The 27,284-nt window shown below is 46.7% G+C and overlaps 1 protein-coding gene across 1 annotated transcript in view; it reads right to left on the bottom strand.

Moving 5' to 3' along the window:
- Positions 1-19,022: 19,022 nt before the first annotated feature.
- MDH1B (malate dehydrogenase 1B) overlaps positions 19,023-27,284 on the bottom strand; it is a 222,476-nt gene continuing 214,214 nt past the window's right edge. Inside the window, exons 9-10 of the mRNA XM_030209739.1 lie at positions 23,278-23,326; positions 19,023-19,261 (exon numbers count right to left, since the gene is read on the bottom strand). Of these exons, the coding sequence (XP_030065599.1) occupies positions 19,230-19,261; positions 23,278-23,326 (81 nt within the window). The 3' untranslated portion in view covers positions 19,023-19,229. The remainder of the gene's footprint in view (positions 19,262-23,277; positions 23,327-27,284) is intronic.

Raw genomic sequence — 27,284 nt, 5'->3', positions numbered from 1 at the left:
TGGGGAGGTTATATAAAGAGGAAAAAGGGAAGGTGAAAATGACAAATTGCACAAAACATGTTGATTGCATTTCCTTTTTAGTTATGATTCCAATGGAAGAGTTTTAGCTGAGAAGAGAACCTATGGGGCTCATTTTCAAAGCACTTAGACTTACAAAGTTCCATAGGTTACTATGGGGCTCATTTTCGAAAGAGAAAAACATCTAAAAAATGGCCTAAAGCAGCATTTGGATGTTTTTCTCACAAAAATGTTCAAATCAGTATTTTCAAAACCTATTTTTCAGACGTTTTTCTATGCTGCTCATCTGCAGTGTGTCCAAATCTCAAGGGTGTGTGTCGGGGGGGGGGGGGGGGCGTGTTAACAGTGGGATTTGAGCGTTCCTAAGACTTAGATGTTTTTCAGCCATAATGGAACAAAACAAAACAATAACTAAGACATTTTGAGCTAGACCTGTTTTTATAACAAATAAGGCACAAAAATGTGCCTTAAATGACCAGATGACCACTGGAGGGAATCAGGGATGACCCCCCCAATACTCCCCCCCATGGTCACTGACCTGCTCCCACCCCCCAAAAATGTCAATAAAAATATGACTTATCAGTCTCTATGACAGCCTCAGATATTATACCATGGTCTATTAGAGCAGCATGCAGGTCCCTGAAGTAGAGTAGTGGTCGGTGCAGTGCATTATGGAGTGAGGGACTCGGGTCCCTATCTCCCTCTACCTGTCACATTGTGCAAAATATCCAAAGTCAGACTTAGACGTCATATCGAAAATGCCCCTCCACGTAACTTTGTAAGTCTAAAGGACTGGATGCAAGTCTTAAGCATACTAAGGAGGGTATACCTTAAAATGATAGTCAATTGATCATGAGGAGAAAAAAAGCAATAGCTCTAACCAATGTTTATCCTGATTCCTTCTATATCAACAAAAATGCAGTTTTCAGTTGCACTGCCCAGCAATAATGTTTAAAGTATAATAAATCAAGACCTCATTCCCCACTTCCCTTCTGCACTTCAGCTTTCTCCTCCTCCTCCTCACACCCCTAAAGACTGTAGAAGGTATAAAGTCCTATTCAAAGTTTGGGAAAGTTTACACTCCAGATAAAAAGGTAAGTAGCCTGATTAAACTTTGAAAAAAAAAGCAATCTGGAACTTGATATGATATTTACTGTATATGAAATCAAAAATATATTCTAGATGTTATATTCATAATAGTCCACAAAATATGGTATCACTGTTTCACTGGAGGGGGTGTCTCTGTATATCATAAATTGTTACCCAGCTCCCAAAAATGTTTAGTAACTTAATTTGCATTCAAAGGTATTTTTCACATTGTATAGGATCCTTCAGATTCCCCTGTCACCACCATACAGGCTAATATTGTGAGCCAGGCACTTTTATGGTGGGCAGGCATTCCTCATTTGATCCACAAAATTTAATATCACTTACATATATATTTTTTATCATATTTTTTCTTTTACTTAAATATAAGCACTTAGCTTTAGTGTATAGCGTCGCTATGGACTCCTTCTTCAGAATACTTTAATAAAACTGCCCAATTCATCTCGGAGATATCATACTGACATGAATTCACGTTTCGCAACTAGTGCTGTATCAAGGTATATCTCCTGCAATTAAAAATATCTATTATTAACTATTATATCTTACTCCTTTACAACCACTCTATACAACCTAAATCTCAAAATACCTCCAAATAACCCGGAGAAAGTTCCCCGCTTTCTTATCCATGTTATAAAATGGCCGCGGCGTTCTTACTGCTTAAATAGGGGATTTCCCAGTTTCTTACGTCAGTACTCTATTAGCACCAATCCCAGAGCTCACCCTCTAAACTCCTCCTCCTCCATTAGATTACTGACATCCACTCAATCTCGTGGTTTAAACCTTTTGGTATGATATCTCCGAGATGAATGAGCAGTTTTATTAAAGTATTCTGAAGAAGGAGTCCATAGCGTCGCTATACACTAAAGCTAAGTGCTTATATTTAAGTAAAAGAAAAAATATGATAAAAAATATATATGTAAGTGATATTAAATTTTGTGGATCAAATGAGGAATGCCTGCCCACCATAAAAGTGCCTGGCTCATAATATTAGCCTGTATGGTGGTGACAGGGGAATCTAAAGGATCCTATACAATGTGAAAAATACCTTTGAATGCAAATTAAGTTACTAAAAATTTTTGGGAGCTGGGTAACAATTTATGATAATCATAATAGTGACATTCATTTGGCTAATTAGGGAGTCAGCTAAAATATCTCTAATGTGTTAAAATACCGATCAACCAGCAGTGAGTTTTTTCTAGCAAAAAAGGTGCCAGTACTCAAATGCTAGGCCACCCTTCAGGAGTGGGGTGATCACTGGGGGACCCACCCTATAATAGCCAGGCCCCCTGCAACCAGTCACAGAATCTATGACAAGACAGAATTGGTGTGTAGAGCCTGAGCTCTATCATTAAAACTTGGGTTTCATGGGTCAATTTTAACAGACAATGAGAAAGGTGCCGGTACTCAGTACCTCCAAGTACCCCCTCAAAAAAAGCCCTGTCAACCGCACATATGGAATTATAGCCAACCAATAAGGAAGTAGGACATATAAGACACTTGCTAGTTACCCTATTGTACAGTCACATGGTGGCAAACTCATGCCTAAAGTCATCAAGGAACTTTCTCATGACAGAGGTAATTAATATCAGACCTATGACTGCCTGCAGAGAGATGTGGCAGGTAAGAATTAATGATCTTACTGCAAGATCACAGCAACTTCTTTCATTTAAATGTCACTAATTTGCCTCAGTGCACATATCGGCAAATCAAAACATGGTGAAATAAGAACACGCTACCAGATATGAGACTTCTTGTCCATTGTTCAAGGATGACCCTTGCATGGTATGGGATCTTGCTAATACCAACTCATGAGCACTGAATGTGTCCACCAGAGGAAATACATATGAGTTTTGTAGATCAATCAGACAATCAGAAGCACACATAATTTAGGTCATTTACATTAAAGCCAAAGAAAATAAAAGATCCAAACACATAATTAAGCTAGATTAGATATCAAACTTTAGTAATGATTGTACAGTGTTCTTAGTAATCATGAATCAATCTAGATGTATATTTTTCTAATTTTCACTGAAAGAATTTGAATCATTATTTTCGCAGCACAGTTTAAAGTCTATGGGAACTAAAGAGAAGTGGGTCTTTATCACTTTTAAATGACTGTAATGATAACATTGAAGAAAGCAAGAAGCAGGGAGAAAAGGGATCCAGGTGTTACGAAACTATTTTGTACTTTTCTCGAACAAGGCCCTTATGTCTAGGATAGGATGAAATCCCCCTGTTTTCCTTTTTTTTGGAGGGGGGGGGGGGTAGACTAGGAAATACTTGGAATAAAATTCCTGTCCTCTTCACCTGCATAGAATGGGTTCAACTGCATTGGCTGAAGGTGAGAAGAGAGGTCATTGACAAATATTTCCTGATGCTGTGAGTTTAAACCAAGATACTTTTGTAGGCAATTTAATGATATGTTGAATAGATGGAGTTTGTACCCATGATGAATCATCTTTAAAACAGAAGAGTTGGAGGTGATATAGGGCTAATGATTTGCATAAAAAGCGAAGATACATACCTGTAGCAGGTATTCTCCGAGGACAGCAGGCTGATTGTGGCATCCACGGCGGCCCAGGAACGGCAATTTTCCATAGCAAAATAAACAAAACTTTGCCAGAGCCTTCCAGCGCATGGGGCACGTGCACCATGCATGCGCAGCCATCTTCCCGCCCATCGTGCGAGAGTCCCCGCTCAGTTAGGTCAAAAAGCAATAACAAGGAGAATAACAACTCCAAAGGGGAGGTGGGCGGGTTTGTGAGAATAATCAGCCTGCTGTCCTCAGAGAATACCTGCTACAGGTATGTATCTTCGCTTTCTCCGAGGACAAGCAGGCTGCTTGTTCTCACTAATGGGGTATCCCTAGCACCCAGGTTCACTCAAAACAACAAAGAAAGGTCAATTGGGCCTCGCAACAGTGAGGACATAACATAGATTGACCTAAAAACCAGAACATCTAACTGAGAGTGCAGCCTGGAACAGAATAAAAATGGGCCTAGGGGGATGGAGTTGGATTCTAAACCCCGAACAGATTCTGCAGCACCGACTGCCCAAACCGACTGTCGTGTCGGGTATCCTGCTGAAGGCAGTAGTGAGATGTGAATGTGTGGATTGATGACCATGTCGCAGCCTTGCAAATCTCTTCTATAGTGGCTGACTTCAAGTGGGCCACCGACACTGCCATAGCTCTATGAGCCGTGACATGACCATCAAGATTCAGCCCAGCTTGGGCATAAGTGAAGGAAAAGCAATCTGCTAGCCAATTGGAAATGGTGCGTTTTCCGACTGTGACTCTCCTTCTGTTGGGATCAAAAGAAACAAACATTTGGGCAGACTGTCTGAAAGGGCTTGTCCGCTCCACGTAAAAGGCAAATGCTCTCTTGCAGGCCAAGGTGTGCAACTGACGTTCAGCAGTGCGGGTATGAGGGTGGGGAAAAAATGTTGGCAAGACAATTGACTGGTTCAGATGGAACTCCGACACCACCTTCGGCAAGAACTTAGGGTGGATGTGGAGGACTACTCTGTTAAGATGAAACTTTAGATAAGAAGCATGCACTATCAAGGCTTGAAGCTCACTGACTCTATGAGCTGAAGTAACAGCCACCAAGAAAATGACCTTCCACATCAAGTACTTCAGATGGCAGGAATTCAGTGGCTCCAAAGGAGGCTTCATCAGCTGGGTGAGGACGACGTTGAGATCCTATGACACTGGTGGAGGTTTGACAGGGGGCTTTGACAAAAGCAAACCTCTCATGAAGTGAACAACTAAAGGCTGTCCAGAGATAGGTTTACCTTCTACACGTTGATGATAAGCACTAATTGCACTATGGTGAACTCTTACGGAGTTGGTCTCGAGACCAGACTCTGATAAGTGTAGAAGGTATTCAAGCAGGGTCTGTGTAGGACAAGAAAAAGGATCTAGGGCCTTGCTATCACACCAGACGGCAAACCTCCTCCATTTGAAAAAGTAACACCGCTTCGTGGAATCTTTCCTGGAAGCAAGCAAAACCTGGGAGACACCCTCAGAGAGACCCAAGGAAGCAAATTCAATGCCTTCAACATCCAGGCTGTGAGAGCCAGAGAATGAGGTTGGGATGCAGAAGCGTCCCCTCGTTCTGAGTTATGAGGGTTGGAAAACAATCCAATCTCCATGGTTCTTCGGAGGACAACTCCAGAAGAAGAGGGAACCAAATCTGATGGGCCCAGAAGGGAGCAATCAGAATCATGCTTCCGCGGTCTTGATTGAGTTTCAACAAAGTCTTCCCCACCAGAGGTATGGGAGGATATACGTACAAAAGGCCCTTCCCCCAATGTAGGAGAAAGGCATCTGACGCTAGTCTGTCGTGGGCCTGAAGTCTGGAACAGAACTGAGGGACTTTGTGATTGACCTGAGTGGCAAAAAGATCCACCGAGGGGGTGCCCCACTCTTGGAAGATCTTGCGTACGATGCCCGAGTTGAGCCACCACTCGTGAGGTTGCATTACTTTGCTCAATCTGTCGGCCAGACTGTTGTTTATGCCTGCCAGATAAGTGGCTTGGAGAAACATGCCGTAACGGCGAGCCCAAAGCCACATCTGGACGGCTTCCCGACACGGGGGGCGAGATCCGGTGCCCCCCTGCTTGTTGATGTAGTACATGGCAACCTGATTTTCCATCTGAATTTGGATAATTTCATTGGACAGCCAATCTCTGAAAGCCTTTAGAAGGTTCCAGACCACTCGCAACTCCAGGAGATTGATCTGAAGACCTTTTTCCTGGAGGGACCAAACTCCTTGAGTGTGAAGCCCATCAACATGAGCTCCCCACCCCAGGAGGGATGCATCCGTTGTCAGCACTTTTTGTGGCTGAGGAGTTTGAAAGGGACGTCCCAAGGTCAAATTGGATCGAATTGTCCACCACTGAAGGGAATTGTGAAAATCGGTGGACAGCTGGATAGCATCCTCTAGATCCCCTGCAGCTTGATACCACTGAGAAGCTAGGGTCCATTGAGCTGATCTCATGTGAAGACGAGCCATGGGTGTCACATGGACTGTGGAGGCCATATGGCCTAGAAGTCTCAACATCTGCTGAGCTGTGAACTGCTGAGACGCCCTGGCCATGGAAACTAGAGTCAGAAGATTGTCTGCTCTCGCTTATGGAAGATAGGCACGAGCCATCTGAGAGTCCAGCAGAGCTCCTATAAATTCCAGTTTCTGAACAGGGAAAAGATGGGACTTGGGGTAATTTATTACAAACCCGAGTAGCTCCAGCAGTTGAATAGTCATGTGCATGGACTGTAGAGCTCCTGCCTCTGAGGTGTTCTTCACCAGCCAATCGTCGAGATAAGGGAACACATGCACTCCCAGTCTGCATAGTGACACTGCAACTACTGCCAGGCATTTTGTAAAGACCTTGGGCGCAGACCAAAGGGCAGCACACAATACTGGAAGTGCTGCACTCCCAGATGGAATCGAAGATACCTCATGTGAGCTGGAAGTATCGGGATGTGTGTATAAGCATCAAGTCCAGAGAGCATAACCAATCATTTTCCTGAATCATGGGAAGAAGGGTGCCCAGGGAAACCATCCTGAACTTTTGTGGGACTAGGAATTTGTTCAGGGACCTTAGGTCTAGGACAGGATGCATCCCCCTTGTTTTCTTTTGCACAAGAAAGTACCTGGAATAGAATCCCAGCCCTTCTTGCCCTGGTGGAACGGGCTTGACCGCACTGGCGCTGAGAAGGGCAGAGGGCTCCTCTGCAAGTACCTGCTTGAGTTAGAAGCTGAAGGATTGAGCTCCCGGTGGGCAATTAGGAGGTCTGGATTTCAAATTGAGGGAGTATCCTGACCGATTGGAGGTTATGAGAGGCCACCTTGCTGAAAAAATTTTAACTTCCCTCCGACCGGCAAGTCGTCCGGCACAGACACCTTTAAAGCGGCTATGCTCAGCTGAAGCCAGTCAAAAGCCTGTCCCTTGCTTTTGCTGGGGAGCCACAGGGGCCTCCCTTGGCGCACACTGTTGACAAGAACGAATATGCTGGGGAAGAGCCTGAGAAGGCTGTCGAGAAGAAGGATTGTACCTATGCTTGTTATAAGCATAGGGAGCATTCTTCCTTCCCCGGAAAAATCGTCTAACTGATGAGGTAGTAGCAGAAAGCGCCCGCCCGGTGGGAAAGATTGTCCATAGCGGTTTCCCGCTGAGTGATCTGATCAACCACTTGCTCGACTTTCTCACCAAAAATATTATCCCCCCGGCAAGGGACATCCGCAATCCACTGCTGGACTTGATTGTCCAGGTCAGAGGCACGCAGCCATGAGAGTTTGTGCATCACTATACCTTGGGCAGCAGTTTGGATGCAACATCAAAAGAATCGTAAGCACCCTGGACAGGAATTTACGACACGCCTTCTGCTGCCTGACCACCTCCTGAAAAGTCCTGGCCTGCTCCGGAGGGAGCTTATCAACCAAGTCAGCCAGTTGCTTCACCATGTTCCTCAAGTGAATGCTTGTGTAGAGCTGGTAAGATTGAATTTTGGCCACGAGCATAGAGGCCTGATAAGCCTTTCTCCCAAAAGAGTCCAGAGTTCTAGATTATCTCCCCAGGGGCGCTGAGGCAAAGTCACTAGAACTCCTGACTCTCTTGAGAGTGGAATCCATAACCATAGAGTCATGAGGTAACTGCAACTTCATCAGCTCAGGTTCTCCATGAATCCGATATTGGGACTCAGCTTTCTTGGGAATGGTGGGATTACTTAGTGGTTTCATCCAGTTCTGCATAAGGGTCTCCTTGAGCACATTATGCAAAGGAACCATGGATGACTCCTTAGGTGGCGAAGGATAGTCAAGGACCTCGAGCATCTCAGTCCTGGGCTCATCCTCAGTCCTGGGAAGGGAATAGCCACAGACATTTCCCAGACAAATGAAGAGAAAGAAAGACTCTCCGGGGGCGAAAGCTTTCTTTCTGGTGAAGGAGTAGGATCAGAGGGAAGACCACAAGACTCCTCAGAAGAGAAATACCTGGGATCTTGCCCTTCATCCCACGAGGCATCCTCATTGGTATCGGACAAGAGTTCCTTAACTGAAGTCCGAAACCGGGCCCGTCTCAATGCTGAGGAACCATGTCCTCTATGGCGATGTCCAGAAGTCGACTCCCATGCCGGCGGCAATGAAGCTCCCTCCAGCGATGTCGACGGGGAGTCGACCTGGGTGGCAGCCGACGCCAATGCTGCCATAGAGCCAGCTGCCGCTTCCATCAACGGTACGGAGGGCGCAAGCACCCCTGGTACCGGAGCAGACTGATGCAGCAACCCCTCCAAAAGACTTGGAAGAATGGCTCGGATGCGCTCGTCTAGAGTCACTGTCCAGCAAGGCTGTGGGGTCGGTGCAGGAACTGGCATCAGAATCTGTGGAGGTTGATGAGGTGGTACCGGGCTGCCCAAACACCGACACCTCTTGTATGGAGGGTGAGCGTTCCTCCCAGCGTCGGCGCTTCACAGGTGCCGAATCCTTCAACGCCCTGGAGTTCCCAGTACTGTGCTTGGAAGGAGATAGATGACGATGCTTCTTCACCTTCGCTCGATGCACGTCATCGATACTCCTCGGTACCGACGAGGAGGACCTGGAATCCACACGCCTCCTCGAGGTCGGGTCCAAGGTCGGTCGGTCCCGGGGGGCCTGCACAGCAGGAGACTTCGAGGCAGGTGGAGACCCACTCGACGGCTCCCAGCTCCCAGCATGTGGTGGTGTCCGGACAGCCATTACCTGCGCTCCTGAAGTCGATGCCATCTTCAGTGCCGATATCGACAACGCCGACCTCGGTACCGCTGTCGATGTTGACGCCAAAGAACCAGTCGAAGCTCCAAAAAGACGGTCCTGAAGAGCTTTTCTCGACGCTTGTGTCCACCTAGCGAATGCTACATACCTGTAGAAGGTATTCTCCGAGGACAGCAGGCTGATTGTTCTCACTGATGGGTGACATCCACGGCAGCCCCCTCCAACCGGAAACTTCACTAGCAAAGGCCTTTGCTAGTCCTCACGCGCCGATGCGCACCGTGCATACGCGGCCATCTTCCCGCCCGAACCGGCTCGTGTTCGTCAGTCCCATATGTAGCAAGACAAAGACAAGGGAAGACACAACTCCAAAGAGGAGGCGGGCGGGTTTGTGAGAACAATCAGCCTGCTGTCCTCGGAGAATACCTTCTACAGGTATGTAGCATTCGCTTTCTCCGAGGACAAGCAGGCTGCTTGTTCTCACTGATGGGATATCCCTAGCCCCAGGCTCACTCAAAACAACAAACATGGTCAATTGGGCCTCGCAACGGCGAGGACATAACTGAGATTGACCTAACAATTTATCCAACTAACTGAGCATGTAGCCTGGAACAGAATAAACATGGGCCTAGGGGGGTGGAGTTGGATTCTAAACCCCGAACAGATTCTGAAGCACTGACTGCCCGAACCGGACTGTCGCGCCGGGTATCCTGCTGCAGGCAGTAATGAGATGTGAATGTGTGGACAGATGACCACGTCGCAGCTTTGCAAATCTCTTCAATAGTGGCTGACTTCAAGTGGGCCACTGACGCTGCCATGGCTCTAACATTGTGAGCCGTGACATGACCCTAAAGAGCCAGCCCAGCCTGGGCGTAAGTGAAGGAAATGCAATCTGTTAGCCAATTGGATATGGTGCGTTTCCCCACAGCCACTCCCCTCCTGTTGGGATCAAAAGAAACAAACATTTGGGCGGACTGTCTAGTCTATTGGGCTGTGTCCGCTCCAGATAGAAGGCCAATGCTCTTTTGCAGTCCAATGTGTTCAGCTGACGTTCAGCAGGGCAGGAATGAGGACGGGGAAAAAATGTTGGCAAGACAATTGACTGGTTCAGAGGGAACTCCGACACCACCTTTGGCAAGAACTTAGGGTGAGTGCGGAGGACTACTCTATTATGATGAAATTTGGTATAAGGAGCATGAGCTACTAGGGCTTGAAGCTCACTGACTCTACGAGCTGAAGTTACTGCCACCAAGAAAATGACCTTCCAGGTCAAGTACTTCAGATGGCATGAATTCAGTGGCTCAAAAGGAGATTTCATCAGCTGGGTGAGAACGACATTGAGATCCCATGACACTGTAGAAGGCTTGACGGGGGGCTTTGACAAAAGCAAACCTCTCATGAAGTGAACAACTAAAGACTGTCCTGAGATCAGCTTACCTTCCACACGGTAATGATATGCACTGATTGCGCTAAGGTGAACCCTTACAGAGTTGGTCTTGAGACCAGACTCAGACAAGTGCAAGTGTATTCAAGCAGGGTCTGTGTAGGACAGGAGCGAGGATCTAAGGCCTTGCTGTCACACCAGACGGCAAACCTCCTCCATAAGAAGAAGTAACTCCTCTTAGTGGAATCTTTTCTGGAAGCAAGCAAGACGCGGGAGACACTCTCCGACAGACCCAAAGAGGCAAAGTCTACGCTCTCAACATCCAGGCCGTGACAGCCAGAGACTGGAGGTTGGGATGCAGAAGTGCCCCTTCGTTCTGCGTGATGAGGGTTGGAAAACACTCCAATCTCCACGGTTCTTCGCAGGACAACTCCAGAAGGAGAGGGAACCAGATCTGACGCGGCCAAAAAGGAGCAATCAGGATCATGGTGCCTCGGTCTTGCTTGAGTTTCAACAAAGTCTTCCCCACCAGAGGTATGGGAGGATAAGCATACAGCAGGCCTTCCCCCCAATCCAGGAGGAAGGCATCCGATGCCAGTCTGCCGTGGGCCTGAAGTCTAGAACAGAACTGAGGGACCTTGTGGTTGGCTCGAGATGCAAAGAGATCTACCAAGGGGGTGCCCCACACCTGGAAGATCTGGCGCACTACTCTGGAGTTGAGCGACCACTCGTGGGGTTGCATAATCCTGCTCAACCTGTCGGCCAGACTGTTGTTTACGCCTGCCAGGTATGTGGCTTGGAGCCAAATGCTGTAACGGCGAGCCCACAGCCACATGCTGATGGCTTCCTGACACAGGGGGCGAGATCCGGTGCCCCCCTGCTTGTTGATGTAATACATGGCAACCTGGTTGTCTGTCTGAATTTGGATAATTTGGTGGGACAGCCGATCTCTGAAAGCCTTCAGAGCGTTCCAGACCGCTCGTAACTCCAGGAGATTGATCTGCAGATCACGTTCCTGGAGGGACCAGCTTCCCTGGGTGTGAAGTCCATCGACATGAGCTCCCCACCCCAGGAGAGAAGCATCCGTAGTCAGCACATTTTGTGGCTGAGGAATTTGGAAAGGGCATCCCATAGTCAAATTGGACCAAATCATCCACCAATACAGGGATTTGAGAAAACTCGTGGACAGGTGGATCACGTCCTCTAGTCCCCAGCAGCCTGAAACCACTGGGAAGCTAGGGTCCATTGAGCAGATCGCATGTGAAGCCGAGCCATGGGAGTCACATGAACTGTGGAGGCTATGTGGCCAAGCAATCTCAACATCTGCCGTGCTGTGATCTGCTGGGACGCTTGCACCCGGGAGACGAGGGACAGCAGGTTGTTGGCCCTTGTCTCCGGAAGATAGGCACGAGCCGTCCGAGAATCCAGCAGAGCTCCTATGAATTCGAGTCTCTGTACTGGGAGAAGATGGGACTTTGGATAATTTACCACAAACTCTAGTAGCTCGAGGAGTCGAATAGTCTTCTGCATGAACTGTAGAGCTCCTGCCTCGGATGTGTTCTTCACCAGCCAATCGTCGAGATAAGGGAACACATGCACTCCCAGCCTGCGAAGCGCTGCTGCTACTACAGCCAGGCACTTCGTGAACACTCTGGGTGCAGAGGCGAGCCCAAAGGGTAACACACAGTACTGGAAGTGATGTGTGCCCAGCTGAAATCGCAGATACTGCCTGTGAGCTGGCAATATCGGGATGTGCGTGTAGGCGTCCTTCAAGTCCAGAGAGCATAGCCAATTGTTTTCCTGAATCATGGGAAGAAGGGTGCCCAGGGAAAGCATCCTGAACTTTTCCTTGACCAGATATTTGTTCAGGGCCCTTAGGTCTAGGATGGGACGCATCCCCCCTGTTTTCTTTTCCACAAGGAAGTACCTGGAATAGAATCCCAGCCCTTCTTGCCCGGATGGCACGGGCTCGACCGTATTGGCGCTGAGAAGGGCGGAGAGTTCCTCTGCAAGTACCTGCTTGTGCTGGAAGCTGTAGGACTGAGCTCCCAGTGGGCAATTTGGAGGCTTCGAGGCCAAATTGAGGGTGTACCCTTGCAGGACTATTTGAAGAACCCAACGGTAGAGGTTACATGAGGCCACCTTTGGTGAAAAACTTTCAACCTCCCCCCGACAGACAGATCGCCCGGCACGGACACGTTGATGTCGACTATGCTCTGCTGGAGCCAGTCAAAAGCTCATCCCCTGCTTTTGCTGGGGAGCCGAGGGGCCTTGCTGAGGCGCACGCTGCTGACGAGAGCGAGCGCGCTGGGGCTTAGCCTGGGCCGCAGGCTGTCGAGAAGGAGGATTGTACCTACGCTTACCAGAAGAGTAGGGAACAGTCCTCCTTCCCCCATAAAACGTCTACCTGAGGAGGTAGATGCTGAAGGCTGCCGGCGAGAGAATTTGTCGAAAGCGTTATCCCGCTGGTGGAGCTGTTCTACCACCTGTTCGACTTTTTCTCCAAAAATGTTGTCCGCTCAGCAAGGGGAGTCCGCAATCCACTGCTGGATCCTATTCTCCAGGTCGGAGGCACGCAGCCATGAGAGTTTGCGCATCACCACACCTTGAGCAGTGGCCCTCTGGCCAGGAATTTTCTGCACGCCTTCAGCTGCCTGACCACCTCCTGAAACGGCTTGGCTTGCTCAGAAGGGAGCTTGTCCTCCAAGCCCGTCAACTGCTGCACATTGTTCCGCATATGGATGCTCGTGTAGAGCTGGTAGGACTGAATCTTGGCCACGAGCATAGAGGAATGATAGGCCTTCCTCCCAAAGGAGTCTAAGGTTCTGGAGTCTTTGCCCGGGGGCGCCGAAGCATGCTCTCTAGAACTCTTAGCCTTCTTTAGGGCCAGATCCACCACACCAAAGTCGTGAGGCAACTGAGTGCGCATCAGCTCTGGGTCCCCATGGATCCGATACTGGGATTCGATCTTCTTGGGAATGTGGGGATTAGTTAGTGGCTTGGTCCAGTTCGCTAGCAATGTCTTTTTTAGGACATGATGCATGGGTACTGTGGACGCTTCCTTAGGTGGAGAAGGATATTCCAAGAGCTCAAACATTTCAGCCCTGGGCTCATCCTCCACGACCACCGGGAAGGGGATGGCCGTAGACATCTCCCAGACAAAGGCCGCGAAAGACAGACTCTCGAGAGGAGAAAGCTGCCTTTCAGGGGAGGGAATGGGATCAGAAGGAAGGCCATCAGAATCCTCGTCAGAGAAATATCTGATGTCCTCCTCCTCCTCCCACGAGGCCTCACCATCGGTATCAGACACAAGTTCACGAACCTGCGTCTGAAGCCGTGCCCGACTCGACTCCGTGGAAACACGGCCACGGTAGGAGCGTCGAGAGGTGGACTCCCTTGCCAGCATCGGCGAAGCTCCCTCCGCCGACGTCGTCGGGGAGTCTGCCTGGGAGGCGGCCATAGCCGGTAACGCAAGCGGTACCGGTACCGGAGACCTCACCTCGGCCAAGGGGCTAGCCGGCGCCTCACTCGACGGTACCGGTGGTGCAAGCACCCCCGGTACCGGAGGGGAAGGGCGCAACAGCTCTCCCAGGATCTCTGGAAGAAAGGCCCGGAGACTCTCTTGCAGAGCGGCTGTAGAGAAAGACTGAGAAGCCGATGCAGGCGTCGAGGTCAGAGTCTGTTCCGGGCGTGGAGGCTGTTCCGGGCTGTCCAAGGGGGAGTGCATCAACACCTCCTGAACAGAGGGTGAGCGGTCCTCCCGGTGCCGATGCCTACTGGGTGCCGACTGCCTCGGCGACCCAGAGCTCTCGGTACCGAGACAGGAAGGAGACCGGTGATGATGCTTCTTAGACTTCTTCAAGCGAAGCATGTCACCGGAGCTTCCCGGTACCGACGAGGAGGATGTAGAATCCAGCCGTCGCTTCCTCGGGGACCGAGGCCAAAGAAGGTCGATCTCGGGGGGGGCTGTACTGCAGGAGCCCTCAGGGCAGGGGGAGACCCACCCAAAGGCTCACCGCCACCAGCAGGGGAATGGACAGCCCTCACCTGCACTCCAGACGAAGCACCACCGTCCGACGACATCAGCAACAGCGGAGGTCCTGGTACCACCGACGTCGACGCAGCCTTTCGATACCTCGGTACCGACAATGCCGAAGGTAGGGTCCTTGATGCAGTCGATGCCGAAGGTACTCGATGCCGATGCCAAGGCCGAAGACTTCGATGCTGTCGACGTCGATGCACTCGATGCCCGTGCTGTTGTCGTCGAAGAGCCCGAGAACAACGTGTTCCACTGGGACAATCTCGCTACCTGAGTCCTCTTTTTTAAAAGAGCACAAAGACTGCAGGCCTGCGGGCGGTGCCCAGCCCCCAGACACTGAAGACACAAAGCGTGCCTATCAGTGAGCGAGATTACCCGGGCGCACTGGGTACACTTCTTGAAGCCGCTGGAAGACTTCGATGACATGGGCGGAAAAATCACGCCGGCGAAATCAAAATTTGCGATGATGACGAAGGGCACCAAAAAGAAGTGAGAAAAAATCCGAATCGAGGCCAAATAGGCCGGTCCCGAAAGCGAAAGGAAACTTACGCGGGGGAAAAAGCTGGAAACACGGGAAAAGGGTAAAGACCGATCGGTCTCTCTTTTTTTTTTTTTTTAGCGAAATCGCGAAGACGCGTGAGGTCAAGTTGAGGGGCACGAAACGGCGGTAAAACATGACCGTCCCGAGCGTAGACAAAAGAAGACTGATGAACACGAGCCGGTTCGGGCAGGAAGACGGCCGCGCATGCGCGGTGCGCATCGGCGCGTGAGGACTAGCAAAGGCCTTTGCTAGTGAAGTTTCCGGTTGGAGGGGGCTGCCGTGGACGTCACCCATCAGTGAGAACAAGCAGCCTGCTTTTCCTCGGAGAATTTAAGGCTAAGACACAACTTACATGCATCTGGGCGATGGTTGGGCCCAAGGTACTGAAGACACCACACGTGGGGATCGGTTTCTGAGATCGACCAGTTGCACTGAGCACACTTCTTGAAGCCGCTGGGCATCCTCGATGACATGAATGGAAAAATAGCGGCAGCAAAGTCAAAATTCTCGATTGTGCCAATTAAAAGGGCACAAAATGGGAAAGCACGTACGCGCGGCCTAAGAGGGCCATGATGAAAACGAAAGGAAACTTAAAAGGGACCAAACTAGAAAATAAGGGACTTTTTTTTTAAGTTTTGGAGACAGGATAAAGAAAATAAGACGAAAGAGGGAGAAAATCTCCGAAAAAACTTTGAAAAGGAAGACTTTTCTTCTCTGGGCCTGAGGAGAGAGACCGACGAAGCAGCCACTCTCTACTGCGGTAAAAGAAAAAACTGAGTGGGGACTCTCGTGCGACGGGTGGGAAGATGGCCGCGCCCCGCGCGCTGGAAGTCTCTGGCAAAGTTTTGTATATTTTGCTATGGAAAATTGCCATTCCTGGGCTGCCGTGGATGCCGATCCATCAGTGAGAACAAGCAGCCTGCTTGTCCTCGGAGAACCTTAGCTTCCCTCTTACTGGAAAGCTGTTTGGACATGGATGCTGAAATCCAGGTTATGTTGTTATGGAGACAGTCATAACTCATCTTGGGCTAAGAAGTAGGTTGGTGTTTCTGGGCTCTCAGATGCCTAGAATAACAAGTTCCCTGAAACAGATTGCCTAGAATGAAAGGAAAGGATGATACCTATGAGAGTATTTTGTTCTCTCCCCCATCCCCTTCGCAAGTGATGGGTCAGAAGTGGTTCAGAAGAGGGACCTGAGTGGTCCACAGTGCTCTTTATATTATATCATTTTATATTATCTCCAAATAGATTCCCTCTATGGCATGTGCATGTTGGTGACTTTCTCTTGCATGTTAAACAGACATCTGAGCCAGCAGTCATGACAGCATTCAAAATAGCCATTGCAAAATTTTTGATGCTGTTTCAAAAGCCTCAAAGATTGACCCCACCATGTAATTTTCATACTCCTTCCCCTTGTCTACTAGTGACAGAATTTCAATGGATTTGTCTTGAGGGACAGAATCTTCAAACTCCTCAATCTTACGCAAAATGTTTTGTATGTACCGGCTCATTAAATGCTTCTAAAAAGCTATGCAGGAAAATAGCATAGCGTCCTAAAAACCTTTTCGCCCAAAAGAATTTAATGTCTGAACCATAGGCGCCCGGTATAAGAGGCTTGGGGAGACTATGACTCCCCAGCCACAGCAGGATGGATCAGCTGTTTCTACAGAAATGCTAAATAGTAGTAGTAGTAGTTCTCTGGCCAGTCCTGCTGCTCTGGGGGGTTTAAATAGCAGCAGGCTGCAGTGAAAGCCATCTCTAGCCTTTTGTAACCAGTTGTAATTTGATTACGTGCTGGGAGAGCAGAGCAGGGGGGGTGGTGGCTGGATGTGTCCTCGGTTGCCACGGAGATATTTAACTAGGCTGAATTCCTGCACGTGAGCACTTCATACCAAAGAGACTTGCACTGACCCCTGAAATTTTAAAAGTGCTAAAAATAAGTTTTAAAAGTATTTGCATTAAATCTAATTGCAGAATTTGGGTGCTAGTAAGTGGGATTGGTATGCTATCTACTCAAATTTGCTCAAGCCATATGCAAATTAGTCCGTTTTTGGGAGGTTCTCATTTGCATATTTATGGGTAAAAATTGTTGGAAATGTTTAAAGCCTTAATGTTAGGGCATGGCTCTGATTAAAAATGTGAACTTTGATCCATAAACGAAGGGTTTAGCTAGTGTTTTTGACTAAAAATTCCCATTAGAGTGTCTGTATGTTAATCTGCATTCAAATAGAGCTGTCTGATTGGATGAGCAGCTCCTGTTACCCGGGAACAGAGAGGAGAGAAGAGAATCAAGGGGTGGGTGGGTGTGGATGGCTGGAGGGGGGGCAGGGAGCGAGGACAAGTAATGAAGAAGAAAGGCAGAAAGTAAAGAAATAAATGGAAAGGAAGCCCTGGAAACGGAGTTAAGAGGACAGATAGCAGCAGAATCGGATACTGAGTCAGCATGATCAGAAAAACAAAGTCACCAGACAACAAAGGTAGAAAAGATCATTTTATTTTCATTATAGTGTTTGGAATATGTCCACTTGGAGCATCAGGTGCTCAACATTAAATGTTTATATTTATTTATTTACTTATGTATGGCATTTTATCTCACATTAAACATGAATTAGGATGTTTTGTAGCTCTACATGAGAATTGTGATATTATGATCCTTGTTTCATATTGTTGACAGTCTGCATTTTCATATGGGTGGTAAATTGGTGTATTAGGTTCTGCCCAGTGTAATATTTATGGTACAGTAAGGTTCTGAGTGTGTTTTTTGCACAAAGTTGTGCATAGTGTTTTGCAGTTGAGCGATTGTGGTTAGTATATGCTTTGAGCAACCACTTTATTCTTGACATATGATACATATCTAATATCTAAATTTAATAAAAGGTATTAATTGTGACTTTTATTTTTATTTATTTTTTCTGTGTGTTATCAGACAATCATAGATTTAAGCTCCAACCCTGGCCCCACCCTAACCCCGCCCCCCTTTAGCCTCCCCAAACAGTTGGGCCACCGACCGCCTATGGTCTGAACATCTCTTCTGGGGACAACAAGGAGTGAAACTTAGAACCTTTGGCCATCCTTTAGGATATTGTGAACAGGCACTATCAGACCTTCCTTGCAGGAGGTCAAGAAACTAGAAAATATCCAACATTTCTTCCCTGGTCTCCTCATCCATCTCTAACCTAAATGCAATGGCATTTGCCATTTCCTTAACAACTTGGTAAAGCAGAGGTCCTTTCCAATGGAGGAGAGGCATATGGATAATCCAGTAGATCCTTCTTCAAATAATTCTGCTGGTTCATATTCAGATTCCCAAGAGTGCTCTGATTCAGATCCACAGAAACACTATATGGGAAAGGTTTGGGTCTATGCCTGCTAGATATGCTTGGGAAGGCTTGGATCAGGATTCCAGCAACACTGGAGCAACTAGCTACAAGGCACGAATCAGAAGTCCCTTGGAGATAGTGGAACAACCAGAACTGGAACTGAACCAGGAACAATAATGACATAATAATGAGAAAAGCAAGGTCAGATGCATAGTGTATCCATGGAACAAGCCTACTGGAAACTGCTGAGCCAGCATGTGTGTCTGCCTGGTACAACAGGAACCTCTGGAAGCATGTTTCTCCTCCTGCTGCCCAGAGGATAATATTTTGCTGGCTTAGGTCTTTGCTGTGCTGCTTCTGTGGTCTAAGCTGTAGCCTACAACCTGTAGTCCCAAGGCCATGGTTTTCATCCCTGACAATTGCTGTGAAATCAAAGACTGATTTTGAACAAAGAAAGGCACAGCTGACTTGCTGAATACTAAAAGACACGATGCACCTATTCTATAAAGAAAAATAGGAATAGGGGAGATCGGCCCAAATGTCATGTTTTTAAATAATATCAGTCAAGCATTATTGTTGTCTAGTTAACATTAGGCTTCCTACTTGATGGACCATAATTAACTGGACAACTTTGGCCCTGTAGGGTGCTCAAGCCATATTTTTGTCTGGCTAAAATTTGTGGTGAGCTGTGATTTCCCATGGATAAAATTTAGCCAGTCAACCAGGGAGAATGTATACAGCAAGATTGTTCAGTTAACTCTCAAAGCTAGCCAGACAAAACCTTTGACTATCAACCTCTAAGAATTTTTTACTGATTGACAGAGAAAAGAAAGTATAATTATGATTTATTTTTGCCTATCGTTTAAAGAAAGCATATTAGGGCTACTTTTCTGGTTGTTGATGCATGATCCAATTCCTTGACTCTCTTCTCAGTGCCCTAGGCACAGGTATCATAATTAAAAGGGAAAGGCAACTAAAATATTTTCCTGTTTATGCATTTCTTGAAGATGCAGTTTGTCATTTTCATCTCCCCTTTTCCTCTCTATATTACATCTCGAGTCTCTCATCTTCAAATAGCATCCTCACCATCTTCACTGGCCCCTAGGGAGGAAATGAAATCATTCAAAATCTTTTTTAGTCAACAAGGATGTAGCCATTTCAGAGAACATTTTACACATTAAAAAAAGTTTTCCATTGAATCTTTCTAAATCTAAAGCAAGGTCTGTCAGTCATATGTTATATGATATCATTAGTTTGATGTATTTTGATTATTCTACTGTTGTGAACTGCCTTTAAAGGAGGTGGAGTATAAGTGCTGCACTTCTCACAAAGCTAGAATAGAACTATTAGTTTTAGCATTTAGTATTCATAAAAATTAACTGTGAAAACACTGATGTATTTTCCATTTCTCCCTTCACCCTTCTGATTGTGATAGTTTATTTAGCTGCCTGAGGTATTCAGCTTTTAAAGAATGTTTCAGGTGCCATTCTATAGGTTGATGATTATTTGTAAGCTACCTTGCACTCGTTTGCTGGCAGGCTAAGCAGACTATAACGCCAAATTAAATTACAGCATATATTAATCCATATAAGTATCCAAAACAATTCTAAAAGCTGGCCTTTAGTCCCCTTAGCTGCCCCTATGCTCTTTACATTTCCTTCTTGTGTTCTTTCTTTCCGAATTACATATAAGAAAAGAAGGCACTTGAACAATAATATATGGTAGCCATCAGTGGGAGCTTTTTGCTTTCATGATGCAGTAACGCAATATTCTGTGATATGCTACATTAATTTGTAGTAACCACTAGGGAACCACAGTGTGGTAAGCAGTGGATTTTTGAGACACTTTTGAAATGGGAATGAGGAATGCAGCAGTATTTAAGCAAGAGATTTTACTTCAGTTGGAGCTCTAGGTTATAAGTTCAAGAACACTTCTACACCACTGACTCTATCCTGCTTATAATCGAACGAGAAAACGCCCAAGTTCCGACCTAAATCGGGAGATGGACGTTTATCTCACAAAAAACGAATAAAGCGGTATATCGAAAGCCGATTTTTGGACGTTTTCAACTGCACTCCGTCGCGGATGCGGACAAAGTTGATGGGGGCGTGTCAGAGGTGTGGCGAAGGCGGAACTGGGGCGTGGTTATCTGCCGAACAAGATGGGCGCATTTCACCGATAATGGGAAAAAAGTATGCGTTTTTAGCTAGAATTTAGGACACTTTCCTGGACCCTGTTTTTCACGAATAAGGCCCCAAAAAGTGCCCTAAATGACCAGATGACCACTGGAGGGAATCGGGATGACCTCCCCTGACTCCCCCAGTGGTCACTAACCCCCTCCCACCACAAAAAAATGATGTTTCACAACTTTTTATTTTCACCCTCAAATGTCATACCCAGCTCCTGGCAGCAGTATGCAGCTCACTGGAGGAGTTGTTAGGGGGTGCAGTGGACTTCAGGCAGGTGGACCCAGGCCCATCCCCCCTACCTGTTACAATTGTGCTGCTAATGCTTATTAGTCGTCCAACCCCCCCCAAACCCACTGTACCCACTTGTAGGTGCCCCCCTTCACCCCTTAGGGCTATAGTAATGGTGTAGACTTGTGGGCAGTGGGTTTTGAGGGGGATTTGGGGGGGCTCAACACACAAGGGAGGGTGCTATGCACCTGGGAGCTCTTTTACCTTTTTTTTGGTTTTGTAAAAGTGCCCCCTAGGGTGCCCGGTTGATGTCCTGGCATGTGAGGGGGACCAGTGCACTACGAATCCTGGCCCCTCCCACGAATAAATGTCTTGGATTTATTCGTTTTTGAGCGGGGCGCTTTCATTTTCCATTATCGCTGAAAAACAAAAACGCCCAGCTCACACATTGTTGAATAAACATGGGCGTCTATTTTTTCCCAAAATACGGTTCGGTCCACCCCTTCACGGACCCGTTCTCGGAGATAAATGCCCATGGAGATAGGCGTTTTCGTTCAATTATGCCCCTCTGTGTGATCTTGGGCCAATCAGTTTATTTCTCGTTCTTCCTGGAACAGAATGAAAAAAAGGACATTTGTTCTAATCTAACATTTCTGTTCAAAAATCTTATGGTATGTATTTGATGGCAGTGCAGAATAAGAATTAGAACTACAAGAATGTTGTAATTAACAGCTAATAGTGAAACAACCCAGCTGAAAATAAGTTGAAGTTTTGTTTAAATTTTGTTATAAAGATAATAATTACATTTTGTGTTGGGCTGTGTAAAAATAATCTCAACACTTAGTTGGAGCCTATGAAGATTAAGGCGAGCCACGAACTGTAGCTTGTGTGAAATGAGTTGCCACTGAGGTTTGACTGAGTTGTCATTGAATTATATCAGGAAGTTCTGGATAATGAGCGCTGGGTCGTTTCACTACTGGATTTTGTAGCTCCCAATATAGATATACTCCAATCCATTGAATCTGAGTAATTAACAGCTAAAGAATACATAATTTACCCCAAATCTTCAAAACCATTTATTATACTCTCATATCACCCAATATTTAAAACCATTTAACCAGCCAGGAACGGCTCCTGGCTGGTTAAATGGCACTTAACTGACTATCCAGCAATATTCAGCAAGAGATAGCCAGTATCTCACAATAAATATTGCCAGGTAGCACTTAGTGGATAGCCAGTTATATCATGCGATATAACTGGCTATCTGCCAATATTCAGTGCATCGCCGGCTAAGTTTGGTGGCCAAATCAGGCCACCAAAATAGCTAGAATATCTTTTGCTGGTTTAAATGTTACTGGCCAGTGCTGAATATAAGCTTGGCAGGTTAAATTTAAACCGGCCAAAAAAACACCCGGATATTCAATGTTGGTAACTGGAAATGGCCTGGCATTGAATATCCAGGCTCAGTGCCGACCGCGGGAGGCAACCCGACTACCTCCCACAGTCTAAATAATTTAGAGATGGGAGTAACTAGCGAGGTAATTAAATTTGCTGATGACACAAAGTTATTCAAAGTTGTTAACTCACGACAGGATTGTGAAAAATTACAGAAGGACCTTACGAGACTGGGAGACTGGGCAGCTAAATGGCAGATGACGTTTAATGTAAGCAAGTGCAAGGTGATGCATGTGGGAAAAAAGAACCCGAATTATAGCTACGTCATGCAAGGTTCCACGTTAGGAGTTACGGACCAAGAAAGGGATCTGGGTGTCGTCGTCGATAATACAATGAAACCTTCTGCTCAGTGTGCTGCTGCGGCTCGGAAAGCGAATAGAATGTTGGGTATTATTAGGAAAGGTATGGAAAACAGGTGTGAGGATGTTATAATGCCATTATATCGCTCCATGGTGCGACCGCACCTTGAGTATTGTGTTCAATTCTGGTCGCCGCATCTCAAGAAAGATATAGTAGAATTGGAAAAGGTGCAGCGAAGGGCGACTAAAATGATAGTGGGGATGGGACGACTTCCCTATGAAGAAAGACTAAGGAGGCTAGGGCTTTTCAGCTTGGAGAAGAGACGGCTGAGGGGAGACATGATAGAGGTATATAAAATAATGAGTGGAGTGGAACAGATAGATGTGAAGCGTCTGTTCACGCTTTCCAAAATACTAGGACTAGGGAGCATGTGATGAAACTACAGTGTAGTAAATTTAAAACAAATCGGAGAAAATGCCAACGCATAATTAAACTCTGGAATTCGTTGCTGGAGAACGTGGTGAAGGCGGTTAGCTTGGCAGAGTTTAAAAGGGGTTAGACGGTTTCCTAAAGGACAAGTCCATAAACCTCTACTAATGGACTTGGGAAAAAATCCACAATTCCAGGAATAACATGTATAGAATGTTTGTACGTTTGGGAAGCTTGCCAGGTGCCCTTGGCCTGGATTGGCCGCTGTCGTGGACAGGATGCTGGGCTCGATGGACCCTTGGGTCTTTCCAGTGTGGCATTACTTATGTACTTATGTACTTAAATATCGCCCCATAATATTTATTTGTCAACATTCTATTCCTGAGAAAAACAAATGAGCCTTCAGTTTCCTATGGAAAACCTGAGAATTCTGTCCTATTCTCAACCAAGTAGGAAAGACATTCCATAGATTGTGAGCAGAAACATTCAAGCAACAATTTTCTCCAATGTTTATACCTTCTCCGGGCAGCTGATTATGGAAAACTGAGAGTCCAATTGTTTTTTCCTACAAGTAAACCAAGGAATTATTAGCATAAACAATACTACCTCTAAAGACAGCAAAAACAAAATTTGTACTAGTCTCTGTATTTTTATTATACATATTTACCAGTTCTGGGTGCATACAGTATCTGACATAAACACTGAAAAATGAAATATGGCATTTTAATCAGGAAACGAACAGTTTTCAACCCCGACGCATGATCACACTCTAAACATTTTGTCTGAATCACCACAACCTATTTACCGATACTTCTTTACTGTACTTGTCACTGTAATAGTACCCCTATACTGGATTTGTTCACACTGGAGTCTGTAACCACCTCTCCGGAACTATGTAAGCCACTTTGAGCCTACTAATAAGTGGGAAAAGGTGGGATACAAATGTAACAAATAAATAAATATTGCTTTTGTTGTATCTGCATAGATTTGGAGGCTCTCCCTGGGTAAGGATACACCTGAAATTTTGTAGGCAAATGTGTTGTTAGGGTTCCAGTATACAGTGGTGGAAATAAGTATTTGATCCCTTGCTGATTTGTAAGTTTGCCCACTGACAAAGACATGAGCAGCCCATAATTGAAGGGTAGGTTATTGGTAACAGTGAGAGATAGCACATCACAAATTAAATCCGGAAAATCACATTGTGGAAAGTATATGAATTTATTTGCATTCTGCAGAGGGAAATAAGTATTTGATCCCCCACCAACCAGTAAGAGATCTGGCCCCTACAGACCAGGTAGATGCTCCAAATCAACTCGTTACCTGCATGACAGACAGCTGTCGGCAATGGTCACCTGTATGAAAGACACCTGTCCACAGACTCAGTGAATCAGTCAGACTCTAACCTCTACAAAATGGCCAAGAGCAAGGAGCTGTCTAAGGATGTCAGGGACAAGATCATACACCTGCACAAGGCTGGAATGGGCTACAAAACCATCAGTAAGACGCTGGGCGAGAAGGAGACAACTGTTGGTGCCATAGTAAGAAAATGGAAGAAGTACAAAATGACTGTCAATCGACAAAGATCTGGGGCTCCACGCAAAATCTCACCTCGTGGGGTATCCTTGATCATGAGGAAGGTTAGAAATCAGCCTACAACTACAAGGGGGGAACTTGTCAATGATCTCAAGGCAGCTGGGACCACTGTCACCACGAAAACCATTGGTAACACATTACGACATAACGGATTGCAATCCTGCAGTGCCCGCAAGGTCCCCCTGCTCCGGAAGGCACATGTGATGGCCCGTCTGAAGTTTGCCAGTGAACACCTGGATGATGCCGAGAGTGATTGGGAGAAGGTGCTGTGGTCAGATGAGACAAAAATTGAGCTCTTTGGCATGAACTCAACTCGCCGTGTTTGGAGGAAGAGAAATGCTGCCTATGACCCAAAGAACACCGTCCCCACTGTCAAGCATGGAGGTGGAAATGTTATGTTTTGGGGGTGTTTCTCTGCTAAGGGCACAGGACTACTTCACCGCATCAATGGGAGAATGGATGGGGCCATGTACCGTACAATTCTGAGTGACAACCTCCTTCCCTCCGCCAGGGCCTTAAAAATGGGTCGTGGCTGGGTCTTCCAGCACGACAATGACCCAAAACATACAGCCAAGGCAACAAAGGAGTGGCTCAGGAAGAAGCACATTAGGGTTATGGAGTGGCCTAGCCAGTCACCAGACCTTAATCCCATTGAAAACTTATGGAGGGAGCTGAAGCTGCGAGTTGCCAAGCGACAGCCCAGAACTCTTAATGATTTAGAGATGATCTGCAAAGAGGAGTGGACCAAAATTCCTCCTGACATGTGTGCAAACCTCATCATCAACTACAGAAGACGTCTGACCGCTGTGCTTGCCAACAAGGGTTTTGCCACCAAGTATTAGGTCTTGTTTGCCAGAGGGATTAAATACTTATTTCCCTCTGCAGAATGCAAATAAATTCATATACTTTCCACAATGTGATTTTCCGGATTTAATTTGTGATGTGCTATCTCTCACTGTTACTAATAACCTACCCTTCAATTATGGGCTGCTCATGTCTTTGTCAGTGGGCAAACTTACAAAATCAGCAAGGGATCAAATACTTATTTCCACCACTGTACATGTCAAATTTATCATAGGAATGGTTCTTGATAGCTTTTCCAGGCAAACGATGCCAAGAAAGCTAAGGATCACACATCCTTGGTATAATGCTACAGTATACATGTTTCCCACTTGGTGGAAGAATATATCAGTTGTATGTTATCTTTTTATTGGAGTAATATATGTTTATGGGGCAGCAGTGGCATACCTAGGGTAGGTGACACCTGGAACCGGTCATTTTTTGACACCCCCCTCCAAAATCCAGTACTAGGCATACCAAGAATGCAAAACACTCAGGACCTATAGAGCAATTCTACCATACCATAAGCAGTCATTTCTACGAGTCACACAAGGAAAAGGAAAGCATCTTAAACACTACAGTGAGCCCTAGAACATCAATTCACCTATTGTAAAATGAAACCAGACGGAATAGTACAGATCGTCAATCCTGCACAGTCAATGCCAACTAAAAGCCATGTCTTTTTCACAAACACAGATACACCCTAATCCGCTATAGAGCGAATGCTACATACCTGTAGAAGGTATTCTCAGAGGACAGCAGGCTGATTGTTCTCACTGATGGGTGACGTCCACAGCAGCCCCTCCAATCGGAAACTTCACTAGCAAAGGCCTTTGCTAGCTCTCGTGCGCCCATGCGCACCGCGCATGCGCGGCCCTCTTCCCGCCCAAACCGGCTCGTGTTCGTCAGTCCCGTATGTAGCAAGACAAAGACAAGGGAAGACACAACTCCAAACTGGAGGCGGGCGGGTATGTGAGAACAATCAGCCTGCTGTCCTCGGAGAATACCTTCTACAGGTATGTAGCATTCGCTTTCTCCGAGGACAAGCAGGCTGCTTGTTCTCACTGATGGGGTATCCCTAGCCCCCAGGCTCACTCAAAACAACAAACATGGTCAATTGGACCTCGCAACGGCGAGGACATAACTGAGATTGACCTAACAACTTATCCAACTAACTGAGAGTGTAGCCTGGAACAGAATAAACATGAGCCTAGGGGGGTGGAGTTGGATTCTAAACCCCGAACAGATTCTGAAGCACTGACTGCCCGAACCGACTGTCGCGTCGGGTATCCTGCTGCAGGCAGTAATGAGATGTGAATGTGTGGACAGATGACCACGTCGCAGCTTTGCAGATCTCTTCAATAGTGGCTGACTTCAAGTGGGCCACTGAGGCAGCCATGGCTCTGACATTGTGAGCCGTGACATGACCCTCAAGAGCCAGCCCAGCCTGGGCGTAAGTGAAGGAAATGCAATCTGCTAGCCAATTGGATATGGTGCGTTTCCCCACAGCCACTCCCCTCCTGTTGGGATCAAAAGAAACAAACAATTGGGTGGACTGTCTGTTGGGCTGTGTCCGCTCCAGATAGAAGGCCAATGCTCTTTTGCAGTCCAATGTGTGCAGCTGACGTTCAGCAGGGCAGGAATGAGGACGGGGAAAAAATGTTGGCAAGACAATTGACTGGTTCAGATGGAACTCCGACACTACCTTCAGCAAGAACTTAGGTTGAGTGCGGAGGACTACTCTATTATGATGAAATCTGGTGTAAGGGGCCTAGGCTACCAGGGCCTGAAGCTCACTGACTCTACGAGCTGAAGTAACTGCCACCAAGAAAATGACCTTCCAGGTCAAGTACGTCAGATGGCAGGAGTTCAGTGGCTCAAAAGGAGGTTTCATCAGCTGGGTGAGAACGACATTGAGATCCCATGACACTGTAGGAGGTTTGACGGGGGGCTTTGACAAAAGCAAACCTCTCATGAAGCGAACAACTAAAGGCTGTCCTGAGATCGGCTTACCTTCCACACGGTAATGGTATGCACTGATTGCGCTAAGGTGAACCCTTACAGAGTTGGTCTTGAGACCAGACTCAGAC

The sequence above is a fragment of the Microcaecilia unicolor genome, chromosome 7, assembly GCF_901765095.1.
Source record: "Microcaecilia unicolor chromosome 7, aMicUni1.1, whole genome shotgun sequence".
NCBI classification, from domain to species: domain Eukaryota; kingdom Metazoa; phylum Chordata; class Amphibia; order Gymnophiona; family Siphonopidae; genus Microcaecilia; species Microcaecilia unicolor.
The sequence above is the reverse complement of the archived record's forward strand: the minus strand, read 5'-3'. Positions and strand labels throughout refer to the sequence as shown.